Below are 20,408 nucleotides of genomic sequence, written 5' to 3' on the forward strand. Positions count from 1 at the left end.
ATATTAAGATATTAGTAGTTTTTGTTTGTATATAAGCAGTCTGTCACATTTTCATACAAACCCATTTGTTCCATCTATCTGTATTGCTCTATTACAGTTGGGGTCGCAGACAGAGGTCACTAGTTGATGAGTTTTTTCTGAAGTTTCACTTACCTTTTCTCTTTTTATTGTGACATACTGGATAACTTTACCTCATCAGACCTCCAGAGATTCTGAAAATGAAAAAGATCCATGGCGGGAGCATCACTTCAGTCTTTGCTGTTGGGCGGAGGCCACAGGTGAGCAGTGAAATCTGCAAATGTCAAACCTTCAGAGAGCAGCACAGCACTGTTTTCCTGATGCTGTTCGACCCAGTGTTGAACTTCCCTTTAAAGCAGCTGTTGTTGCACTAGACGTCCAGAAGGGGTCGTTGGTTTATCTTCATCTGTCTTGAAGTCAACGCTTATTCTTATGCAAATTCAGTTCCCTGTTATTATGTTCGGAAATGAAAACAAGACATGGAAACTGCAATGGTTACATGTCCCATTAACATGTTTGTCAGCTACATTTACACTGATTTAGGTCTGATTTCTAAAGGAATTGACCTGTTGAGCCAGTAATTTGCACCAACTATGATTGTACAGGCAGTAAGAAAAGCCAGGTTGGAGTCTTGGTTATTGGCCTTGTTTTCACTGCTGCTTAATAGAAACATTCAGTGCAACTGTTGTGGAACAGTTGATTTCTGAACCTATTTTAACTCTATTTCAGTTGAAACATGCTTGGTCTCCTGGTGGTGGGGGGGGTTTCTAAAAATGTGATATGCAACTTAAATGTATTGAGTAATTTTTCCAGCTCCTACCACCTGATTTCAGTTTCACAACAGTTGCAAAACAGGACAGTGAAAACTCCGCCACTGAGTAGACCACTTCACATGCTTTATTTCAGCACCCAAAATAATTAAAAACATCTTGATTTATTATACATGTACAAAATAAGTACAGAATCTCTCTTTTAAACCATGAAAGTGGGTCTGCTTCAAATTCTTTTTTAAGAAACCCTTCGCGAAAAAGACATCAACAAACAACATAAACAACAGGGTGGGAGATGTGTGCTGTTTTTTCTTTTTTAGTGAAGAGGAGTTTTCCACAGGGGCAAAACAAGACAGAAAGGTCAACACTGAACACATGGGCAGGGAAATGATATTGAACCAGAGTCACTTGCTTTTATCTACAAAGACATGATTGCATGCATTACATCTGCAGTGATCACCTTTGCAGAGGACCTCTGTTATCAAACCAACACTTCAGAAGAAAACAATTGCACTGCAACAAGACAACAAGACAATGAGTCAATTTAGTAGCACCAAAGGTTCTGCAGGCATTAGTGGCAGTAATTACAGTATGACAGTGATAGTTTCACCATCAAACACCAATAACTGGACCTCATTGAGTTGGTAATAGCACCTTTGAATGTTTTTAACCCCCCCTCCCCCGATAGACTTGTTGTGTAAAATATACCCTTTTCATTTAAGAAAAATTGGGGGTGACTTCTTGTTATGAGGTAGCCATCTACGTATTGCAATGAAGGTGAGCTTCTTTGTCTTCCTCATTTGCTGGTCACATTTGTCTGAGAAATGTTCAGGTGTTTTTTTTTTTCTCATGAATTTAGAACAAGAAGACACTTCACACTTTTTACAATTTATTTAACACCAGAAAAATGGTACATATCATTTGTTGTTTTCAATGTCCTTCCGCAGTGATAGAAAATGGCAAAAGTCACCTGTGTTTCATTGCGTGTGTGGATCTTTTTTTTTTTTTTTCTCAATCTCCAGGGGGAAATTTTACACAAGTATATATTATTTTCTTGTTGCCAGTGGAAACAAAAGATTCTTTTTAAAGTGTCCTTGTGGTTGGTTTTCGGTTGAAGTAGCAGTCCCAAAAACTTCTCATGATTTGAAAAAACACAAACACGGTCTTCAGTAGAGTGGTTTTAAGCATGTGGACCAATGGCAGCCGAATGAGTTTTGAATGCATAGAAAAAAAGGATTTAGAGATGACTGCTAGAAAAAAAACAACAATGTCATGTCCATATTTCTTTCATTTTTACAAGAAGCAAACGGGGCCAACTTCGACGCCAAATTCCTGATCAGGTGCACCAACATCCATAGGAGCAATGTCAATGATGGGCAGGCGAGATGTTTTTGATGTCTTGTAGTCGATGACTGTCTTGCCCCATGTGCCAGTGTGTGACTGTGGAAAGGAAGAAAAGAAGAAAAGGTCAGAAAGTGCTCAAAAGGGAATTGTTTACTCTTGCTCCTCTGAAGACAAGACCGGATGATTTTACAAATTTCCCTTGAAGAATTTATGAATTTTATGCAAACTCACCGTGCAGCCATCCTCGCTGACGCTGTATGTGAAGCGGCTGTTGCCCTCGGCTCTGATCTCGATGTCGTTGGAGCCCTGGAGAAGCAGGGCCTTCTTCAGGTTGCCGGTGGCGGAGTCCATGTAGGCAATGCTGTTCTTGCAGTGGTATGTGATGTTCTGAGAGGCCTGGTTGGCCATCAGGCGCATGAAGGTCATCTGGATGCTGACATCCTCAGGATCAGCTCCATCGCTGCCATACTGGAACTGTACGGTGGAGGGAAGAGAAGGATGCATAGGTCTTACTGTCATTGGCTTAATAGTACTGTACATATCCTAATGTCTATGAGTGGATTTAGATGATTTTTGGAAAGTTTTTGTGCCTGTCTTCTCACCTGGAATCCACCGGTCATGGACTCGCTGAACCAGACGTGCTTCTTCTCTCTGATGTTCTTGCTGAGGTACCAGTTCTTCATGGGGACGCTGGACTCACTGGGGTAGATGCAAGTCTCGCCAGTCTCCATGTTGCAGTGGACCTTGATGGCATCCAAAGCAGAGCCCTGGTTGGGATCAACCCAGTAAGTGCCTGTAACAGAGGAACATAAAACAGTTTGAATCAGAGCTTATCCTCGTGTTATATCTTATCTAGAGGCTGCAACAGGGCTCTAATCTGCACTCACCGCTCTTCCACTCAGGGTGGCACATCCTCAGGTCACGGCACATGCGGGCAGGGTTCTTCTGGGTACCGTCGGGGCTACGGATCTTCTCAACCTTCTGAGTCAGGGTCTTGAGGGTGGTGTCAACCTCCATGTCGCGATCGCGCATCATGTTGGGATCATCGGCGCGGTAGTGGCCACCACGGAAGGGATCGGGGGCCTTCTCCTGAATTGGCTGGCTGATGAAGTCGAATCCACCGCCGGGAGGTCCAGGGGGTCCGGGAGGTCCAGGAGGTCCGGGAGGACCCTGTTTGGAAACACCAGGGGTTTCCATTTTGCAGCCACATTCAAAGCATCTGAATGTGTATGGATATAATAAAGACAGTAGTGCAACTTACAGCAGGTCCCATCTCTCCATTGCGACCACGAGGTCCAGGGGGTCCGATGGGTCCAGGCAGACCGTTCATGCCATCCTTACCAGGGGGCCCACTATGTCCAGCAGGTCCCTATGGAACAAAAGAAAAAAAAAATCAACTCAATGAGAGAAAACATCAATTCGTAACGGTTCAGTGTGAATTTTCTGACATTGTGTGCATGTGTAAAACTGATAACTACAACATATACGGTCCTGCTTAACGTGCACACTGTTTTGTTATTTTCTGGATTATTGCCCATGCGCTCTGCATGACTGTTTTGAGTCTATGTAAAAATCCTGAGGAAAACCATAAACAGGATCTTCAAGTACCTGGTAAATAATTATTATAGTTTTTTGTGTAGATAACAGTCAATAACGGGAGAAATAAGTAACAGCTGTACTTACTCTAGGTCCAGCAGGTCCATTGGCACCAGCAGGTCCTCTCTCTCCAGCAGCTCCCTAGAAGGCAGACGTAGATTAACATGTCTGATGTTGTTCAAAGCACTAATCTACCAACTTTTGCTTGCTTATCTCTCAGTTTGAACTAGTTACTTACAGCAGTTCCGGGCAGACCCTGCATGCCACTGAATCCTCTGTGTCCCTTGTGGCCTCTCTCTCCAGCCTCACCAGCCTCTCCTCTATCTCCCTTGGCACCAGCAGGGCCCTGAACAAAGGCAACATGAGATCAAGATGCCATCATTTCTCCATTATTTTAAAATTATGCTAATATGTTTTAATGATGCATGTTATGTAGTTATGAACATACAGCAGGACCACGGACACCAGCAGGGCCAGAGGGACCAGCAGGACCAGCAGGACCCTAAAGGAAAGAGAGCGGGGAAAAAACAGAAATTGACGGTTATCTCCTATGTCTGTTACCAAATTTACATAGTTACATTCTTCAGCAGTATCAAGATAAACAGAAGGGGGAAGCTTACAGTCTCTCCACGGTCACCAGTCTTGCCAGAGGGGCCGACAGCTCCGGGGGCTCCAGGAGCACCAGGGGCTCCTGGGGCTCCAGCCATACCAGACTCACCACGGTCTCCCTATAGGAGAAAATCTCCAGTGAGACAATGCTAGGCAGCTTAAGGCTAACTTTACCATTGCATTTGGTAAGCTGTGTTGGACTAAAGATGAAATGACCAGGCAGAATATTTTGTATTGAGATATTATTTGAGGCTTAACAAAGATTAAAAAATTAGACCAGAAGAGGAGGTTTACCTTGGGGCCAGGAGCTCCGTCGCGACCAGGGGCACCATCGTGACCGGGAGATCCCTGTGGAGGAGCAATGTGCTATGGTTAGCATCCATGTGCTATGCTATGCTGTGGTCAACTGTGTATCTGCAGGGCATCATCAGCCAATGAATGAACATGTGTTAATTGTAGGAGCTTTTGCAATGTGTGAGACCCTCTTGTCCATTACTCTACATGTTACAGCAGATTGAGGCGCCTTACCTCACGACCAGCCTCGCCAGGGGCACCAGACAGTCCAGGAGGTCCAGCAGGTCCAGGGGGTCCACGCTCACCAACAAGTCCAGAAGGTCCCTGCTTTCCAGGCTCACCCTGAAGAAATACAAGAGAGGTCAGTAATCTGCATGCATGTGGATGTGCAGAGGGGAGTTTTAGAAATAATGCACATTCAAATTGTCCTGTTTCCAGTCCAGAATACCATAGTGTACTCAGAGAATACTCACAGATGGTCCAGGCAGACCAGGGAAACCACGCTCTCCACGCTGTCCAGGGAGACCTACAATACCACGCTGTCCAGCAATACCTTGGGGTCCGGGAATACCAGAGGAACCCTGTGCAGAGAGACATAACAGTCCGTTAGTAGGCACATCAATGAAAATAGATCACTATAGTATGTTTTAGGTCATCAAAAACCTTAACAGTTATAACGGGCACTCACAGGGGCTCCATCAGCACCAGGAGATCCCTTCTCTCCAGAAAGTCCTGGGGCTCCAACACCACCAGCCTCACCAGGGCGACCAGCAGGGCCAGTCTCACCACGAGCTCCTCTTGCTCCATCTTTGCCAACGGGTCCGATGGGTCCAGGGGGTCCGGCAGCTCCCTGGGATCAAAAGAGGAGTCAAGGCATTGAGTCAAACTCTGCTGAAAACCATGACGTTGAGACACAAACAGCCTGAAGACAAGATTGTGTATTGGTTTACTACCGCTGGTCATGTGGACGTGATTATACTTACATGGGGGCCAGGGGGTCCAACTCTACCAGCAGGTCCAGGGAAACCAGTAGCACCCTACAAGTGCAGACACAATCACATGAAATTACAAATGACACTTAAAACAATAGTCAGAGTGTCACCTAATTCCACAAAATTGTACATATTGATGGGGTACTTACAGGAGATCCAGCACCACCACGAGCACCTTTGGGTCCAGGAGGACCAGCAGGTCCCTGTTGACAGAGAAATTTGTAAGTGAAAGACGAACCAATATCTGATCAAAATCAGAAATAATTGAACATGTGACCAGTTCAAAAATATTCCCATTTATAAAACTCATCACCACCACCATCTGGCATCAATAATGAAATAAAAAATATAGGTTGCTATACTGTGAATTGTGTTATCCATTACTATTATACGGTATGTATCATCTGATATGTGGGCCTACCTGAGGACCAGCAGCTCCAACAGGTCCTGAAGGTCCAGGAGCACCAGCATCTCCCTTGGGTCCGGTGTCACCAGTCTCTCCCTTGGCACCAGGCTGACCATCAGCACCCTGAGGTCAGAGGGCAAGAGAAGACACAAGTCAACACATGCTTTCTTAAGTGAGCTCTAATTTTAAGTGAGTCTGCTGCATTTTCAGTCTAAGGGTAAAGTCTAATTATTGAGGGACTCACAGGAGGTCCAGCAAATCCGGCAGGTCCAGAAGGTCCAGTCTCTCCACGCTCACCCTGTTGGAGAAATAATGAAAGAAGTTTTAGGGTAATTCAGACATGATGTAAAGTTTATGTTCAGTCTGTTTCGTTGAGCAGTATAGTGTAGACTTTGCATTTGTTTCCTCGTCTTCAATTAGTGGGTGGGTTGGGAGAAGGACTTACAGGGGCACCACGAGGACCAGTGGGTCCAGCAACTCCAACGGGGCCACCCTCACCCTAAAACCAGAGAAGAAGGAGGAGGACAGGTCAGCAGAGAAGTAGGCTGGTCGTCCTAACTACTAATTTTATGACTTAACCTAGACTAACAGAAGCCAAGTATCATGAGCCTGGATCTGTGACATTTGTACAAGTGCATTGCAGTGTCCAGTCTCACCTTCTCACCCTGAGCACCAGGAGGTCCAGGGACTCCAATAGCACCAGTCAAACCACGGACACCATCTTTACCAGGGGCACCATCAAGTCCCTTGGGACCACCATCACCCTGAGAAGAGAAAAAGGTTATTAAAGTCACTTGTGATTATGTAAAAAAAGTTTGCCCACCCTTACAAGAACCCAATTAAGTTGCTTATATTTTGCTGATCAGTTATAGACACTGGAAGTAACTGTGACTATAACAGTGAGACTGTTTCTCTCCCTTGGGCTCAGAGCAAATTTAATTCCCATTAGATCAAACTGTTTCCCAAGGTTGTATTGGTGTAATACTCACTCTCTCTCCCTTGACACCAGGGAGACCAGAAGCTCCGCGCTCACCAGGCATTCCCTGCATACCGGGGGCTCCCTGACCACCGGGGGCACCAGCAGCACCGGGCTCTCCCTGCACACAAACACAAAAACATAAATAATGCCATTATTATCTATTGGTGGAATCAAATAGCCTGCAAGTGAACAATCCACTGGAAATAATCAGTGGACAAGAATGTCAGGTAAATGTGCATATGGTGTACAGTATATACTAAATCCAAGTTGACACAGATCACTAGAGGTCAACAAGTGAATGTACACTGTTAATCTATGTTTTATCATACAGGAGAATGAAGGTAAGAATAATACTAACGTATATTTTGGTAGGTTTTTGAACCCAGACCTTGTTAAAATCATGTTTTCAATATCTATAAAGCTGCAGAGCATAACCAGCTCAAATAAAAGCTCAAAAGTTACTGCTCTGCAGCAGTTTCTTGTTTGTCTCAACGTCTGTGAGTTGTACTGCCAAAAAGAGGGCTGCAAACTGTGCTTTGGGTTTTTTTGTCTTGTGAAATGGCACCAGCTTGGTTGATTATTCAGAAATAAAGCAGTCGATGAGATGGTGCTATCCATGATTGTAAATGGGTTGAAAAACAGTTAACTTATTCTTTAAGTGTAAGTGAATACGTATTTAAGAAGGAGGAGAGTACAGGTGTGTGTGACATCACCAGCTATTGTCAGGTCATTTGATAAATCTGTTATCTAGACACCGAATTATGAAAGTATCCTGATAATCTCTGCTCTAAATGGATTTAGATATGAGGAGTGTTATTAATCCTACAGATAATAATGTTTTTCATCACATGGACCACATGTCATTGGTCAACACACCCCATTCAGGATGTAGAACAAAGCTGGATGACTGGTACTGGAAAATCCTACCTAATCAATAATATTATTAGAATATACTGTAATTGTGATAAACATGTTCAAATGTCCTGGTTTATTTTAGAGAAATGAAGAATCCTAATACAAGATATATCTAGAGGTAGAAAATGAAGAGTTATTGAATATTTTACTGTCCTGACCTTTGCTCCCCTGGATCACATGGAAAATGATGACGTAAAGACAGAATATTATCCTGATACAACATTGTCTAATCTATTTTTGTATATTGTTGTATTTGTATATTGAATGTTTTTCAAGAAACTGGTCTGTTTGAATGAAAGGATTTTTTAATATGTTGGATTGTTCTCAGTTCATGGAGCTGGAATATGTATTTGCCTGTTTTATGGTAGTTTTGTGACTGATAAATATATTAAATTTGAACATTGAATGGTTGTGTGTTGATGCCAGTGAACGGCTTGAATTGTATTTATGTCTTTTCATTTTAAAACTGGACTGGACTAACAAGTAAGATTTAATTAAAACATTTTTTTTTTTAACCTACCTTAGGTCCATCGTTACCAGCAGGGCCGGGGGCACCACGGGCTCCATTAGGACCAGCAATGCCAGGAGCACCACGCTCACCAGGGAAACCTCTGTCGCCCTGGAGGATACAAGAGACGTGTCAGTCAGGACCACTTTTGCCAAAGACCAGAGGAATGGGGTTCAGTGTTTTGTTTCTGAAATACAGAAGATACTCACTCTTGGTCCAGCAGGGCCAGAGGGTCCAGCCTCACCAGGAGCTCCCTGAAGAAGAAAAGAGGGAGAAGGTTATCATGAATTCTTATTTACTGCATCAGTATGATGTGCAATGAAAAACAACAGGATTATAATGACAAAATCTTTCATGTGAAGCCTCAAAATACTCCTAAATGTATCCGCTTTTATGTGCTTGATATCTGACTACATATGAGATATATGAATAGAAACTAACTTTTACATTATACATGAAGGCCTAGTTAAAAAGTAGGTTTAAGTTAGGCTACAAAACCATTTCCCTGCGACTCTTACCTGATCACCGGGCTTGCCAGTCTCACCAGTAGCACCTTGGGGTCCAGGAAGACCCTGCACAAATAATCAAGAAGAAAATGTAATAAGTTTAATTAGAAGAATTGTGACACAGCTTGGAAATATATTATCCAGACCAAAGACAGGGCTCAGGCTGCTGAGAAACCCACCTGGAATCCGGGAGGACCAGCAGGTCCCTGCTCTCCCTTCTCTCCAGCAGGTCCCTGCACAGGAAGAAGCAAACTCAATAATGAGAAACCTTGGAGCAGGTAATGTAAAAGTTAAAATATGCAACAAAACACTGATGGAAATATTTTTTGCATTATGTGACTACATAAAGCAGATGAGATACATACAGCAGCGCCAGAAGGTCCAGGAGCACCAACATCACCATCCTTGCCAGGGGCACCCTGTGAAGAACATTACCCAAACCAGTTATCATCAGTTTTTTATGGGCATGCATTTTTATAGAGAACATTAGAGTTTGATTTGTATAGTATCAGTGTACAAATACTCACAACGGGGCCAGCAGCACCACCGGGGCCTCTCTCACCAGGCTTACCACCCTCACCCTGTTAAAAAGAACAAAGTCAACACTTAAATCTGCTGAGTAAGGATCAGTGTTCCTGTTTGAATTTAGGGCCACGGATTAGATTAATCCCTTTGTAATCTCTTTACAATTTATTTTTGTTGATTAAAAAACAAACCTATTTTTTGTTTAGTGCTATAAAGGCTTGTCTTACCGGGATAAATGGTATGTGTCAGATTAGCTAAAAGCGAACTTGGAATTTCAGTGATGACCTTATCTATACACTCTCTAGAGATCTGTTTTTGCATTTGAAAATGAGTGGTCTGTCAACTTACAGAGGCTCCCTTGGGTCCGGGGAATCCCATTACTCCAGGCTGGCCTCTGCCTCCAGTAGGGCCAGGAGGTCCAGGGCGGCCATCTTGTCCAGCAATACCCTAAAGATCATTGGGAAACAGGAGAAAATATTAAAGATATGCTCTCCTATCATGATTAAAATGACTGGTTACAGCCACAATTCCTCTTTGTTGTATAATTAAATATGTTCCGTTATTAAAGTTGATACTAGTAGTTATCTGATACTAGTAGTGACTCAGTACTTACAGCAGGTCCAGTTTTGCCATCAGGGCCAGGGCTTCCAGGGCTACCAGTCATACCCTATGGAGAAAAGGCCACAATATTTGATATTCAGAAAAATGACGTTTAGTTTAACACTAAAGAGAAACAGGAAATATGCTGTAGAACTCACCTTGGATCCAGGTGCGCCAGGAGCACCAGGGCTTCCAGACTCACCAGTGGCTCCCTGAGCTCCCATTGGGCCGGGGGCACCACGCTCACCAGGGGCTCCCTGTCATACAAGAGAGGAAGAGTCAGGAGAAACCTCCACAAGTTGTGATAGTAGGTGAAGTTTATGGACTAAATTATCTTGATTATCTTTGCTAAAAGCTATCATTCATTTCTGACATTTTTCAGTGTTTGACCTCATATTACAAGTACAATCAGATAGATTATATGGTAGGTTTGAATATATATGGGGTTTAGTAAGCTAGAACCAAGTTTGCCAGATTTATTACCGCCCTGGATGAGGACCTGTTGGGTAGACTGACTAACTCACCTTGCCACCAGCAGCTCCATCAGAACCAGGGAAACCACGAGCACCAGGGGCACCCTAATGGAAAAACAGACACATCAACCATCAACCAACTGTGGTGTAAATGCTCGACTTCAGGGGTGAATCCCCCTGGGAAATTATCGTAGTGTAATTGTGCAAAATGCTTTTTGGAAACACTGATTTTGTAATGGAGATGGAGAACAGGAGTGATGCTGAGAAAGTAATTATAATTCTAATACAATGGGAAATGGATATGTAAATTCATGTCCATCCTCAATGTCATTTAAAAACAGGTGGCCCATGATTTACAAATTTATAATTTACAAGTTTGTTCTCCTCTTCAAATCAATGGCAACTGCAGGATCTGGTAAAGATTTGATGTGGTTGAAGAGAAAGAGGGAGTAACATACACGCTCTCCAGGGGGTCCACGGGGTCCAGCACCACCGGGCTCTCCACGAGCTCCTCTCTTTCCTTCCTCTCCAGAGGGGCCAGGAAGTCCCTGAACTCCAGAGGGGCCCTGGAAAAGAAAAGGGAGGGGAAGTCATTCAAAACTAAGATCTTCAATTTCAACTTATTTGCTAATTTCATCCACAATCTTGAATTAATAGCAAGATCGTGTATTTCCAAAACTTACAGGCTCTCCCTTGGCACCAGGCTCTCCCTTAGGTCCGGAAGCACCGACATCACCCTGTTGGCAGAAACACACATTTTATTTAAGCTGTCAGGTGATCCAGAGTATCAATAACACAGTTGAACAATGTGTGCTGAAACCAACACTCAAACAACTTCACGCCATCAATTGTCTACTCACATTGTTTCCCTTGGGACCAGGAGCACCAACGGCTCCCTGAGCTCCAGCAGGACCACGAGCACCGGGGAAGCCAGGAGCACCAGCAATACCAGCAGCACCCTGTGGGATGGAGAATCAGCACGTCAGGAAACTTCACATGTAGGATGACAGTGTAAAAAATGTATTCAATGTGTATGACACTTACAGGAGCACCCTTAGAACCAGGGGAACCATCAGATCCGGGGGCACCCTGAAGAGAGGAGGAACATAAAGTGTTGAATAAGAATAATTAATGCTTTTATTAATATTATTGACTTGACAGTGTGTAAAAGAGAGCATACAGACAGTCCAGTATCTACTCACAGCAGGTCCAGCAGCTCCAGCAGGTCCTGGGTTACCAGGCTCACCACGGGATCCCTGGGGTCCCTCAGGTCCACGGGCTCCCTGAGGACCACCCTCTCCCTGTGGAGGGAAGCAACAATGTCTCAGAAATCTGTTTTGTTATTGTGAGTACCTTAATGAAAACAAAATATATTATAAAGCATAAAGCAACCGTCCATCTTGGCCAAGAATGTTTACATTAGACATACTAGTGAATTACATTGCAAATATGAGTGCAACATTATCCCACTTTATTGACATTAGTGGGAAATTATTTAGAAGTTTATACATTTTTCAAAATAGTGCACTCAGATTTTGAGTTTCAATATGAATAAAGAGACAAAGTAGTCGCCACCCTCATCTTAAATTGGTTCACACCACGTATCCAGAGAGTAATTTCAAATCATCTGATTGTCTTGTCGTCATAGCCCAGTTTTTACAGTTGTCACATCACTGACTGTTTTTTTCTACTCTCCTTCTGTCAGCTCCTAAAATAGCTCAGGTGAGTGTGACTTCATTATAGGTGAGAGTATTAAAATAGACCCCTCACAGATTGGAACAGGGTGGGGAGAAACAGAAGCAAAGTGCCATTAGAGGCTTACTGATGCCATCTGGTGGCCGCAGTGCTCACCTGGGAGTGTATTGTGTAGGACTGTGTCAAAACTGTTTTACAACATGCTGGCTATTGGCTGATGTTGGAGCTTGAAGAGTAAAGTCATTCCTTTGCATTGGGAAGTTTCAGTTCAAGTAGAATGACAGGACTTAATCTGTATGACAGTTAATGTCCCCAAGTTGTCCCCAGATATTGAGACATATAGTTAGGTGGATAATAAAGTGAGTGAGGGGCTAATCAGATAAAATAAAATATTGCCATGTTTCTCCCAAGTTGTCCCTGGCTGTAAGGGCAACCCTTATTTGACAGATCAATAGCAGCAATTCTATAGGTGACCTGATGCACACCATAAAATAGTGCACAGCAGTAACTGATCAATTTAGACATGGAGCAGTGAAGCTGAGTGGTAGTGCTAAACCTAGCGAGCCAATTAAACAGTCTATTTTGATGCAATATGAAAAATGTCTCGAGTAATAGGTGACTTACCTTAGCTCCAGCACCACCGGGGAATCCAGGGGGACCAGCAGGTCCAGTAGGTCCCTGAAAAATAAAGATGCACGATGTTAACAGACAATCCTGATCCCCAAGACAAGACGTCCAATAATTTGATGGAAAACTAACAATAAATAATTCCACATAATCCCATTTATAGGATCTACTTGATACCAAATCAACGGCATTATGTAGCAATGTCACCAAACACTTTTAGGTAGGTGCTATAATTAACAATTAACAACTGCAAAATAAAATACTTACAGGAGGACCAGCGGGACCAGTGTTGCCATCATTACCACGAGCACCCTGCACAAGAAGGAGTAGATTCGATCAAAGTGACATTTGGGAAAAAACTCAAAAAATGAAATCATATCAAACATTAGCAGATCTTAACAGTACGAACTAAAAAACCTAGGCAGAAGAACCGCCCTTTCTTTTTTTGTTTTTCACCAGCAATTACAGGTGTTTTAGTAAATGGTTAGGATCACTTACAGCAGGGCCAGGAGCTCCAGGGCGGCCTCTCTCACCAGGGAGACCACGAGCACCCTAGAAAAGACAAAAAGCAGAATGATATTAACTTGACAGTGCTACAAATATGAGATGAGTTGCATCTAAGTTATCTGTACAAAAACAGCTTCTATCCCTTGGAGTAAAGTACATTTCAACAAATTGATGAAGGTGGTGAAACTAAACGTACCATGGAACCAGGGACACCATTCTCACCAGGTGAGCCGGGCTCTCCCTGCAGACAGATACAGAGGGTAAAAAAAACATTAGCATTACAATGGCTGTAACTTAGTAGTTCTAACTGAAATATTGGTGCAATATATGATGTGATTCCTGCTTTGAAGAGCAAGAGCACATCCTGCTATCTCACCTTAGGGCCAGCAGGTCCAGAATCTCCCTTAGCTCCATCCAGACCGCTGAAACCCTGTGGACGAAATCATTAAGCGTCATAAACTCAGTTGCAACTCATAACGGCAGTTGAAAACGATGGCTGTGGTATTTCATTCTCTTCTGAACTCACTCTGTGTCCCTTGATGCCGGGGAGTCCAGGGGTTCCGGGGAATCCACGAGCACCCTGCAGGAGGAAAATGACATATGTCAGCAACTGATCTTCAAAAACCACATGCAAAAGCCTCATGCATCATAACTTCCTGTAACATCCTTCAGTATTGAGATTTTTATTTCTGCAAATATAAAGGAAGTACAACCAGGGCTGAGTTGTAAGACCTAATGAACGAACAGGTCATTGGAACAATGTTGGATTCATTTTTGCCTGACCATCTCCTGACCTTCGCCCTCAATGGGAATTGCTCACCTGAGGGCCAGCAGGTCCACGCTCACCAGGACGTCCAGATTTGCCGGGCTCACCCTATTGAAGACACACAGAAAGGAGGTTAGTATGTGATAAAGATGCATCAACAGTGACTGACTGCAGAATTAATCCTTTAGGTAATAAATAAATAATAAAGAAGGCACTCAGTGAGATTTATGACAGGACAACAGAAGGAAATATAATCATTAGCTAGCCTCTAATATTTGTTAGATGGACGAATTTTAGCTATGTCTTTCTGTAGGTTATGAATAATTATGAATGTAACCGTGAGACCTCCCAAAACGTGTCCTTAGACGAGGATATAATCAATTAAGTCACTTACGTCATCTCCGTTCTTTCCAGGGGGGCCTGAAGGACCACGAGGACCCATGGGACCCTAAAAACACCAATACACGTCTGGATTAGTATCATTGTAATGATGACTATTTGCAGCCAATATCTGTGAATATTCACTGTGTTGCCGTGGGTGAAGAACATGGGGGTGAGTGGGGCATTTATCACTGACAGGGGGTTCATAATTACAATAAGAAGTGAAGCAGCGAGTACAGGAAGTAATGTATGTAAGAGTACCAGCAATAACAATAACAAATTTGCAAGCAAGAATTGGGTTCCTCACTGGGCTGTAAACTAATGAGACCTGGCAAACAGGTATTGTGCCTCGTTAACTGACATTTTCTGCCAAACTGATCATCTTCATTACAGACAAACCAAGAATTTGTATACTCACAGAAGCTCCGGGCTCACCAGGCTCTCCAGCGGGTCCAGTGAATCCCTGAGGACCCTGAAGGACAATAAGGTGGAAAACAGATCAATACAACATCTTTATAATTTTTTTTATGTTTAAGCATTTATCTCAGATAAAGCGCCCTGTATATCTGATGCAAGAAAAATTGGCTGACAATTAACACATTTTTGAAATATTGGAGAATAATATCAGCGTATTATTGAAATGGATCATTGAACTGTACAGTAATTGATAAGGAATACTTACAGAGGAGCCAGGGGGTCCAGGAGGACCACGAGGACCCATAGGACCCTGTTGATGAAGATATGAAAAAACCTTTAGATGGTATTTATGTGTGGAAATATCCAATTGAATTAACACAGAGCTACATTTACACTTAGCTACATATTAGTATCAATATGAGTCAGCATTAGCCTGGATTTCAGATGTTTATTCCTGACAATAATGTAAACTGCTAAACCTGGGCTTTATTGCTGCATGTTCACAAACAAAGATATGTTGAGAGAAAGCAAAGCCTTCATACCATTGGGCCAGGGACAGGTGGGCCAGATGATTTGGAGGGGTCAACATAGCTCATTTGAGGAGAGAAGTTCTGTAAGGAGAGAAGATAAAGAATTAGTCACTGAGCTTCGTTTTTGAGTTACAGTGGCACAAAAACATTGTATGGGACAGTTGCATTGACTTCATTAACAGCGTGAACTCATAGTAACTCTGAATCATTTCCTACACTAAGACTTCTATTTCAGGAGAAGAATAAGAGCTGCCATTGCTCAGATATTATCCTGCTTTTCCCCAGACCTAAACCTGAGGTCCAGGAAGCGGTCTGCACACCCAGTGCTGAAATAAACATGGAGATGATTTTCTGTCATCAAGTCATCTTCCTTCTCAAGTCGGTGTAAAATGAGTGATTACAGACCGAGTCGATGCTGAGTTGCAGAAATAAGGGACAGCTTTCAGGGGTTAGATTAAACCTAACGTGGACTACCATGAGTTTTCAGGATGTATCTCATCTGACTCGAGTCATGTACAAAACTTGATCCCAGACTTTATGGGACTTTGTTCTGACTTGGTGATACTTACTCCGCCAAGGCCAGGGGGGCCAGGGGGGCCAGGTGGGCCAGGAAGGCCAGGCTGTCCGGGGATTCCATCATTTCCAGGAGGACCCATGGGACCCTGTAGAAAAAAATCCAACAGAAATGGTTTATTGGTAATGTTCTTTTCTAGTTATTTCAGTCTAATTTCTAATTTGCCTTCCAGGAAGAATTATAGCTCATAGCAGAACCAGTTTTTCACTGAAATCAAGATCTTAATTCATAAAGTTGGAAACTGTTTTAAAGTACATTCTGTGTACACTGACATTACATGTTTATTTTCCACTTGAATATAAAAGTGAGCTGTTTGTTTGAATCACAAAAGTTTGCAAAAGAGCTGAAAATCAGTTATCAATTTTCAAGTTGACGTTGTGTGTCATCATTTTTAAGCTAATATGTGTTATATGAGCTTTGAACTTTTAATGACCTGTTGACCTTGTGACCTAATTATCAAAGGTCATCAGTGACAGTTACGTCACAGCAGCTTCATCGGCATTTAAATCAGTTTGTACAGGCTTACTCGGCAAATACACAGTGGTGCTGTGTCCATTTTTACATTGGTGAAATGTTCAAAAAAGTTAAAACTATGCACTAAAATCTAATGAGAATCAACATTATTAACCAAGAGCATGTTCTACTATGTAGATGTTACTGAAACTGAGTAAGCCAACATAATTTCTTATGGAAACTCCACATGATCACGTGTCATTGTTGGGTCAATATTCAAAGATATCTATAAAGACAAATCTGCTTAAACATTATTCTTGTCCATAGCAGTTTCTCCTCATTGTAAATAAATAAAATTACTATTAAAAAAGATAGAGGTGTCATTTGCATCTAAAGACAGAAAAGGTCTCTTGAATAGTGTTAATGATGCAAAAAACCAGAACCTACCCTGTCTCCCTTTTGGCCAACGTCTCCCTTTGATGGCTATGAGAGACAGAAAAAGCGAGTTAGGCTACGCTGTGGTGTTTCATTCAGACTGTAAATAAAACAAACAGGTGTAATGACAAACTAAAATGGGCCTTGCCAGCATCTACAAAGACAGATCATAATGAAGTTCAGGCCTCAGATCCTCGACACACATCATTGTCAGCATCAATCAAAGTTAAAAGGGCAAAAGTACCTCAAACACTTCTGGAACCTGGGGTCCTACAGAACCAACGGAGAAAAAGAAAACATCAACACCTCTTGAACATTTATGAGAGACACATCAGGTGAAAGTACATCAGGTTTAGACTGGAAGTTAGTGCTGACCAAAGCATGAAATACAGCATTTCTTTATGATTGTGAATCAGATGCCTATTCATTTGACTCTAAACCATTTCTGCAACAGAAAAGGTGTAAAATAAAAGATATAACAGTTGTTGACATGTGTGGGCCTTGCTGCACCCAGCAGTGTCACTGCACAGGGAGGCATGTTGAGAAATTTAAAAAATCACGGCCCAGACTTCACCAAAGAGCCGGTATAATCCACCGTTTAAAGAATGCATATTGAAATTGAAATGAACAGAAGGTAAATCCAAAGCGACTGGAAATCCTCAGGCAAGCAGGCAGGCTTAGGGCCTCAAGTCCACTTGTGGCCAGAGGGCCACGTCAGAGATGAGGTGGGAGGCACTAGGTGGCGCCAGAAAGCTAATTAACCACAGAAAATGCTGAGGAGGATCAAGGTGGAATACCATCAGCGTCGGGGCAGATAGGGCAGCACTCTCCGTCTGGAATGATGGGATCGGCGCAGTCAGATGTGTCCTCACAGATCACCTCGTCGCACATGACGGTTCCACTGTCACAGACGCAGATCTGGCAGGGCTCTGGTTTCCATACATCCTTGTCGTTGTACAACTGTCCGTCTAATGTGCAGCTGCCGAATGTGCCTGAGAGCAGAAAACCAAGGTGAGTTTGGTAACAGTAAATAAGTAAATATCCAAAAATAAAGGAGTGGACATCTAGGTTAGAATATTGTCTAATAAATGCATTATTATATGTAAGAACTGTGTGGTCTATGTACAGGTTTATTCTCAGCTACTGGGAGCCAGGTGTGCCGTGAAGATCTAGACTGGAGCCCTAACTCTGCTTGCAAAACAGCTAAATATCCTAAAACAGATGGAGAATAAGCTGCTTCGCTAATTTCCCCATCGCTATATTGTTCTTGCAGTTTCAAGACTGTGCATCAGTTAGTTCTGACATCCTGCACATAGCTCAGACCCTCTGGGGTGGTTTTATCTTTTCTTACAGCAGCCTTTGACCTCTCTGTCCTTTAATCACTGTCTTCCACGTCACACTCGGGCTTCATCTGGATGTGCCACTGTCATGGAAACAGGCTGTTGATGTGGTAAATTCTTAGAAAATTGGGTGTTTGGCGACTGATTTTGTGAGCAGGAACAGAGCCCCTGATGAAGTAAAACATCTGTGATTGTCTACAGAGGCTGGAAGTGATCTGAGCCCGTGTCACACAGGTTAGAATACAGGACATTGGTGCGTAACAGAACAAAGGCTCCAAAAGCTGCTGTCCAACATTCCTGCTCCAATGTAGTTTCAGATTTTCCCCTCAAAGTACTGTGAGTGGAAAATCGCACTGGGCCTAATCACATTTCAAGCTGTGGGATGTGTGGTTGTGCCATTAGGTGGGAGGACCCAGGTTTCAAGGACGGATGGATGCACAGCTCCGGTACTTGCCACAGAGCGGCGCTGTTAAGCCATAAAACCAGCTTTTCCGCACCCTTCTCTGCATGGTGATTAATTAGTGTCTAGACTCTTTCACTGTCGACGTCAGGCTGAAGCGATTTTTCCATTGCCCCCTTTTTACAGGCAACAAAGTCCAGTTATATACAAACAGGAAAAAAAGCTTGATTCAGTTTGACTTTCTCCCAAAGTTTTATTACAAAAGTTTAACCTCATAACGCCTGGAAACATCTCCACTGTCATGTTTTACTCCTCAAACAAACATCTGTTTTCACACTTTTCATGCGTATATGGTGATGCTGCTGACAAAAGAGCTAGAATCTGCAGGTTTTGGCTCAGATTTGGGACCCGGATTTTCTAGAACTAAAGAAAACTGCTCTCCAAACAAAGATTTCATCAAATGCATTAGCTTCCCCCCCCCAAAAAAAAAAATTTCTCAATGCTTGTGCTCTGCTTCAACTCTCTTTGAACCCAGTGTCCTGTCACTGTGCATCAGAGAAAGCGCAGCTGCTCCCCTCAGCTTTGCGCTCCAGCAGGAGGACGCGCACTGAGCGTGTATCTGCACGTCAGTGAGAGCATCAACCAGTAAAGAAAAGTCCAGTCTATAAATTCCTATTCGCTTCCAGATCTCCATAAAGAAAAAGACACCAAAACGCCTCACTGCATGTGTAACAACTTTCCCCATCTCTGCCCACTGGAGTCAGGTATCTCGCAGAGGACGATCAGTTCCAGCAAAACTGCTCAGCATCCTTGCGGGCTCTCCACATCCTGAGGGTGCCACAGTCCCAAAAACCAACTCAAATCAATGTTTGAAAGTGATACTTACTATCATCCTCGCCTTGACCTCTCGCCAAAAGCACCGTTGCGCTCAGCAAAAGAGCTAACCGGATATCCACAAAGCTGAACATGTCTAAATATTAGACATGTAGATTCTTTGTGGCAAGGGGGGAATCCTCTTTTTCTCCTCAGACACCTCTCATACAGGGTAGGGTCCGGTCTGTGTGTAACTCCGATCCAGACCCTAGCAGAAACTCCCTACTGCCTAAACAAATGAGTTAGCTTGGCTTTTATATGCCAAAAAGTTTTGGGGAGGTCCCGTGCCCACCAGATATCTTGTACATGTTCAAGTCGCAGAGTCCCTCCTTCATCAGAGAGAGGGGGCCGTCTTAAAACATGTCAAACAAGTTCACGTTGCAGCTCAAACGTGGACGATGAGGACACTTCATCAGTTTACGCACCGGCTCTCCAGCGTTCAGACGCGTTTTTAACATCCTCTTGTTCTCCATGGATTTTCCTCATTGGCTCTTTTGCTGGGGTGATTTTGTCTTTTCGGCTTCTGGCCTCAGACTCTGTGTCGCTGAGCTGGGTTTTCAATCGTTCGGACATTGGATGATTTCATTGCAGTTTCACCTTCCTTAGGTCGCTGTTATTAAAACATATGGGTTGATTTCGGTTCTGCAGGGGGGGACTGTATATTATATGGTCACTTGGACTTGATGGTTTCTTTAAAAAAAAAAGGGAGGAAAGAGCTCAGAATAATGTTTGATGAAGAGTTAAAACGAAGTGTGCGCATTTTACGCACACAGAGCAAACCAGATGGACATTGCCAAGATCATTTGAAGATCCAATGTTTGAAGAGTAAATAAACTTCTATACACAAATAATAAAGAGCATCTCTTTTACATGTA

General features: G+C 43.0%; 1 protein-coding gene across 1 annotated transcript; it reads right to left on the reverse strand.

Annotated features, from left to right (window-relative positions):
• Positions 1 to 893: 893 nt before the first annotated feature.
• col1a1b (collagen, type I, alpha 1b) lies at positions 894 to 19,766 on the reverse strand. Its single transcript, XM_071463494.1, has 51 exons — positions 19,547 to 19,766; positions 17,718 to 17,912; positions 17,165 to 17,190; positions 16,933 to 16,968; positions 16,028 to 16,120; positions 15,471 to 15,539; positions 15,194 to 15,238; positions 14,930 to 14,983; positions 14,525 to 14,578; positions 14,185 to 14,238; positions 13,891 to 13,944; positions 13,741 to 13,794; positions 13,561 to 13,605; positions 13,356 to 13,409; positions 13,125 to 13,169; positions 12,855 to 12,908; positions 11,738 to 11,836; positions 11,580 to 11,624; positions 11,396 to 11,494; positions 11,219 to 11,272; positions 10,994 to 11,101; positions 10,587 to 10,640; positions 10,221 to 10,319; positions 10,076 to 10,129; positions 9,811 to 9,909; positions 9,465 to 9,518; positions 9,303 to 9,356; positions 9,117 to 9,170; positions 8,950 to 9,003; positions 8,641 to 8,685; positions 8,444 to 8,542; positions 7,019 to 7,126; positions 6,686 to 6,793; positions 6,475 to 6,528; positions 6,274 to 6,327; positions 6,045 to 6,152; positions 5,773 to 5,826; positions 5,615 to 5,668; positions 5,320 to 5,481; positions 5,105 to 5,212; positions 4,866 to 4,973; positions 4,632 to 4,685; positions 4,349 to 4,456; positions 4,177 to 4,230; positions 3,967 to 4,074; positions 3,816 to 3,869; positions 3,394 to 3,501; positions 3,020 to 3,302; positions 2,735 to 2,925; positions 2,364 to 2,606; positions 894 to 2,228 (listed from the first exon to the last, which is right to left on the reverse strand). Exons 1-51 carry the CDS (start codon positions 19,626 to 19,628, stop codon positions 2,082 to 2,084), a joined length of 4,353 nt encoding a protein of 1,450 aa, XP_071319595.1. The 5' UTR covers positions 19,629 to 19,766; the 3' UTR covers positions 894 to 2,081.
• Between the last annotated feature and the right edge of the window lie 642 nt (positions 19,767 to 20,408).

This window comes from Trachinotus anak, unplaced genomic scaffold (genome assembly GCF_046630095.1).
Source record: "Trachinotus anak isolate AG129_WGS33_773 ecotype Australia unplaced genomic scaffold, CSIRO_AGI_Tana_v1 ptg000025l, whole genome shotgun sequence".
Classification (NCBI taxonomy): domain Eukaryota; kingdom Metazoa; phylum Chordata; class Actinopteri; order Carangiformes; family Carangidae; genus Trachinotus; species Trachinotus anak.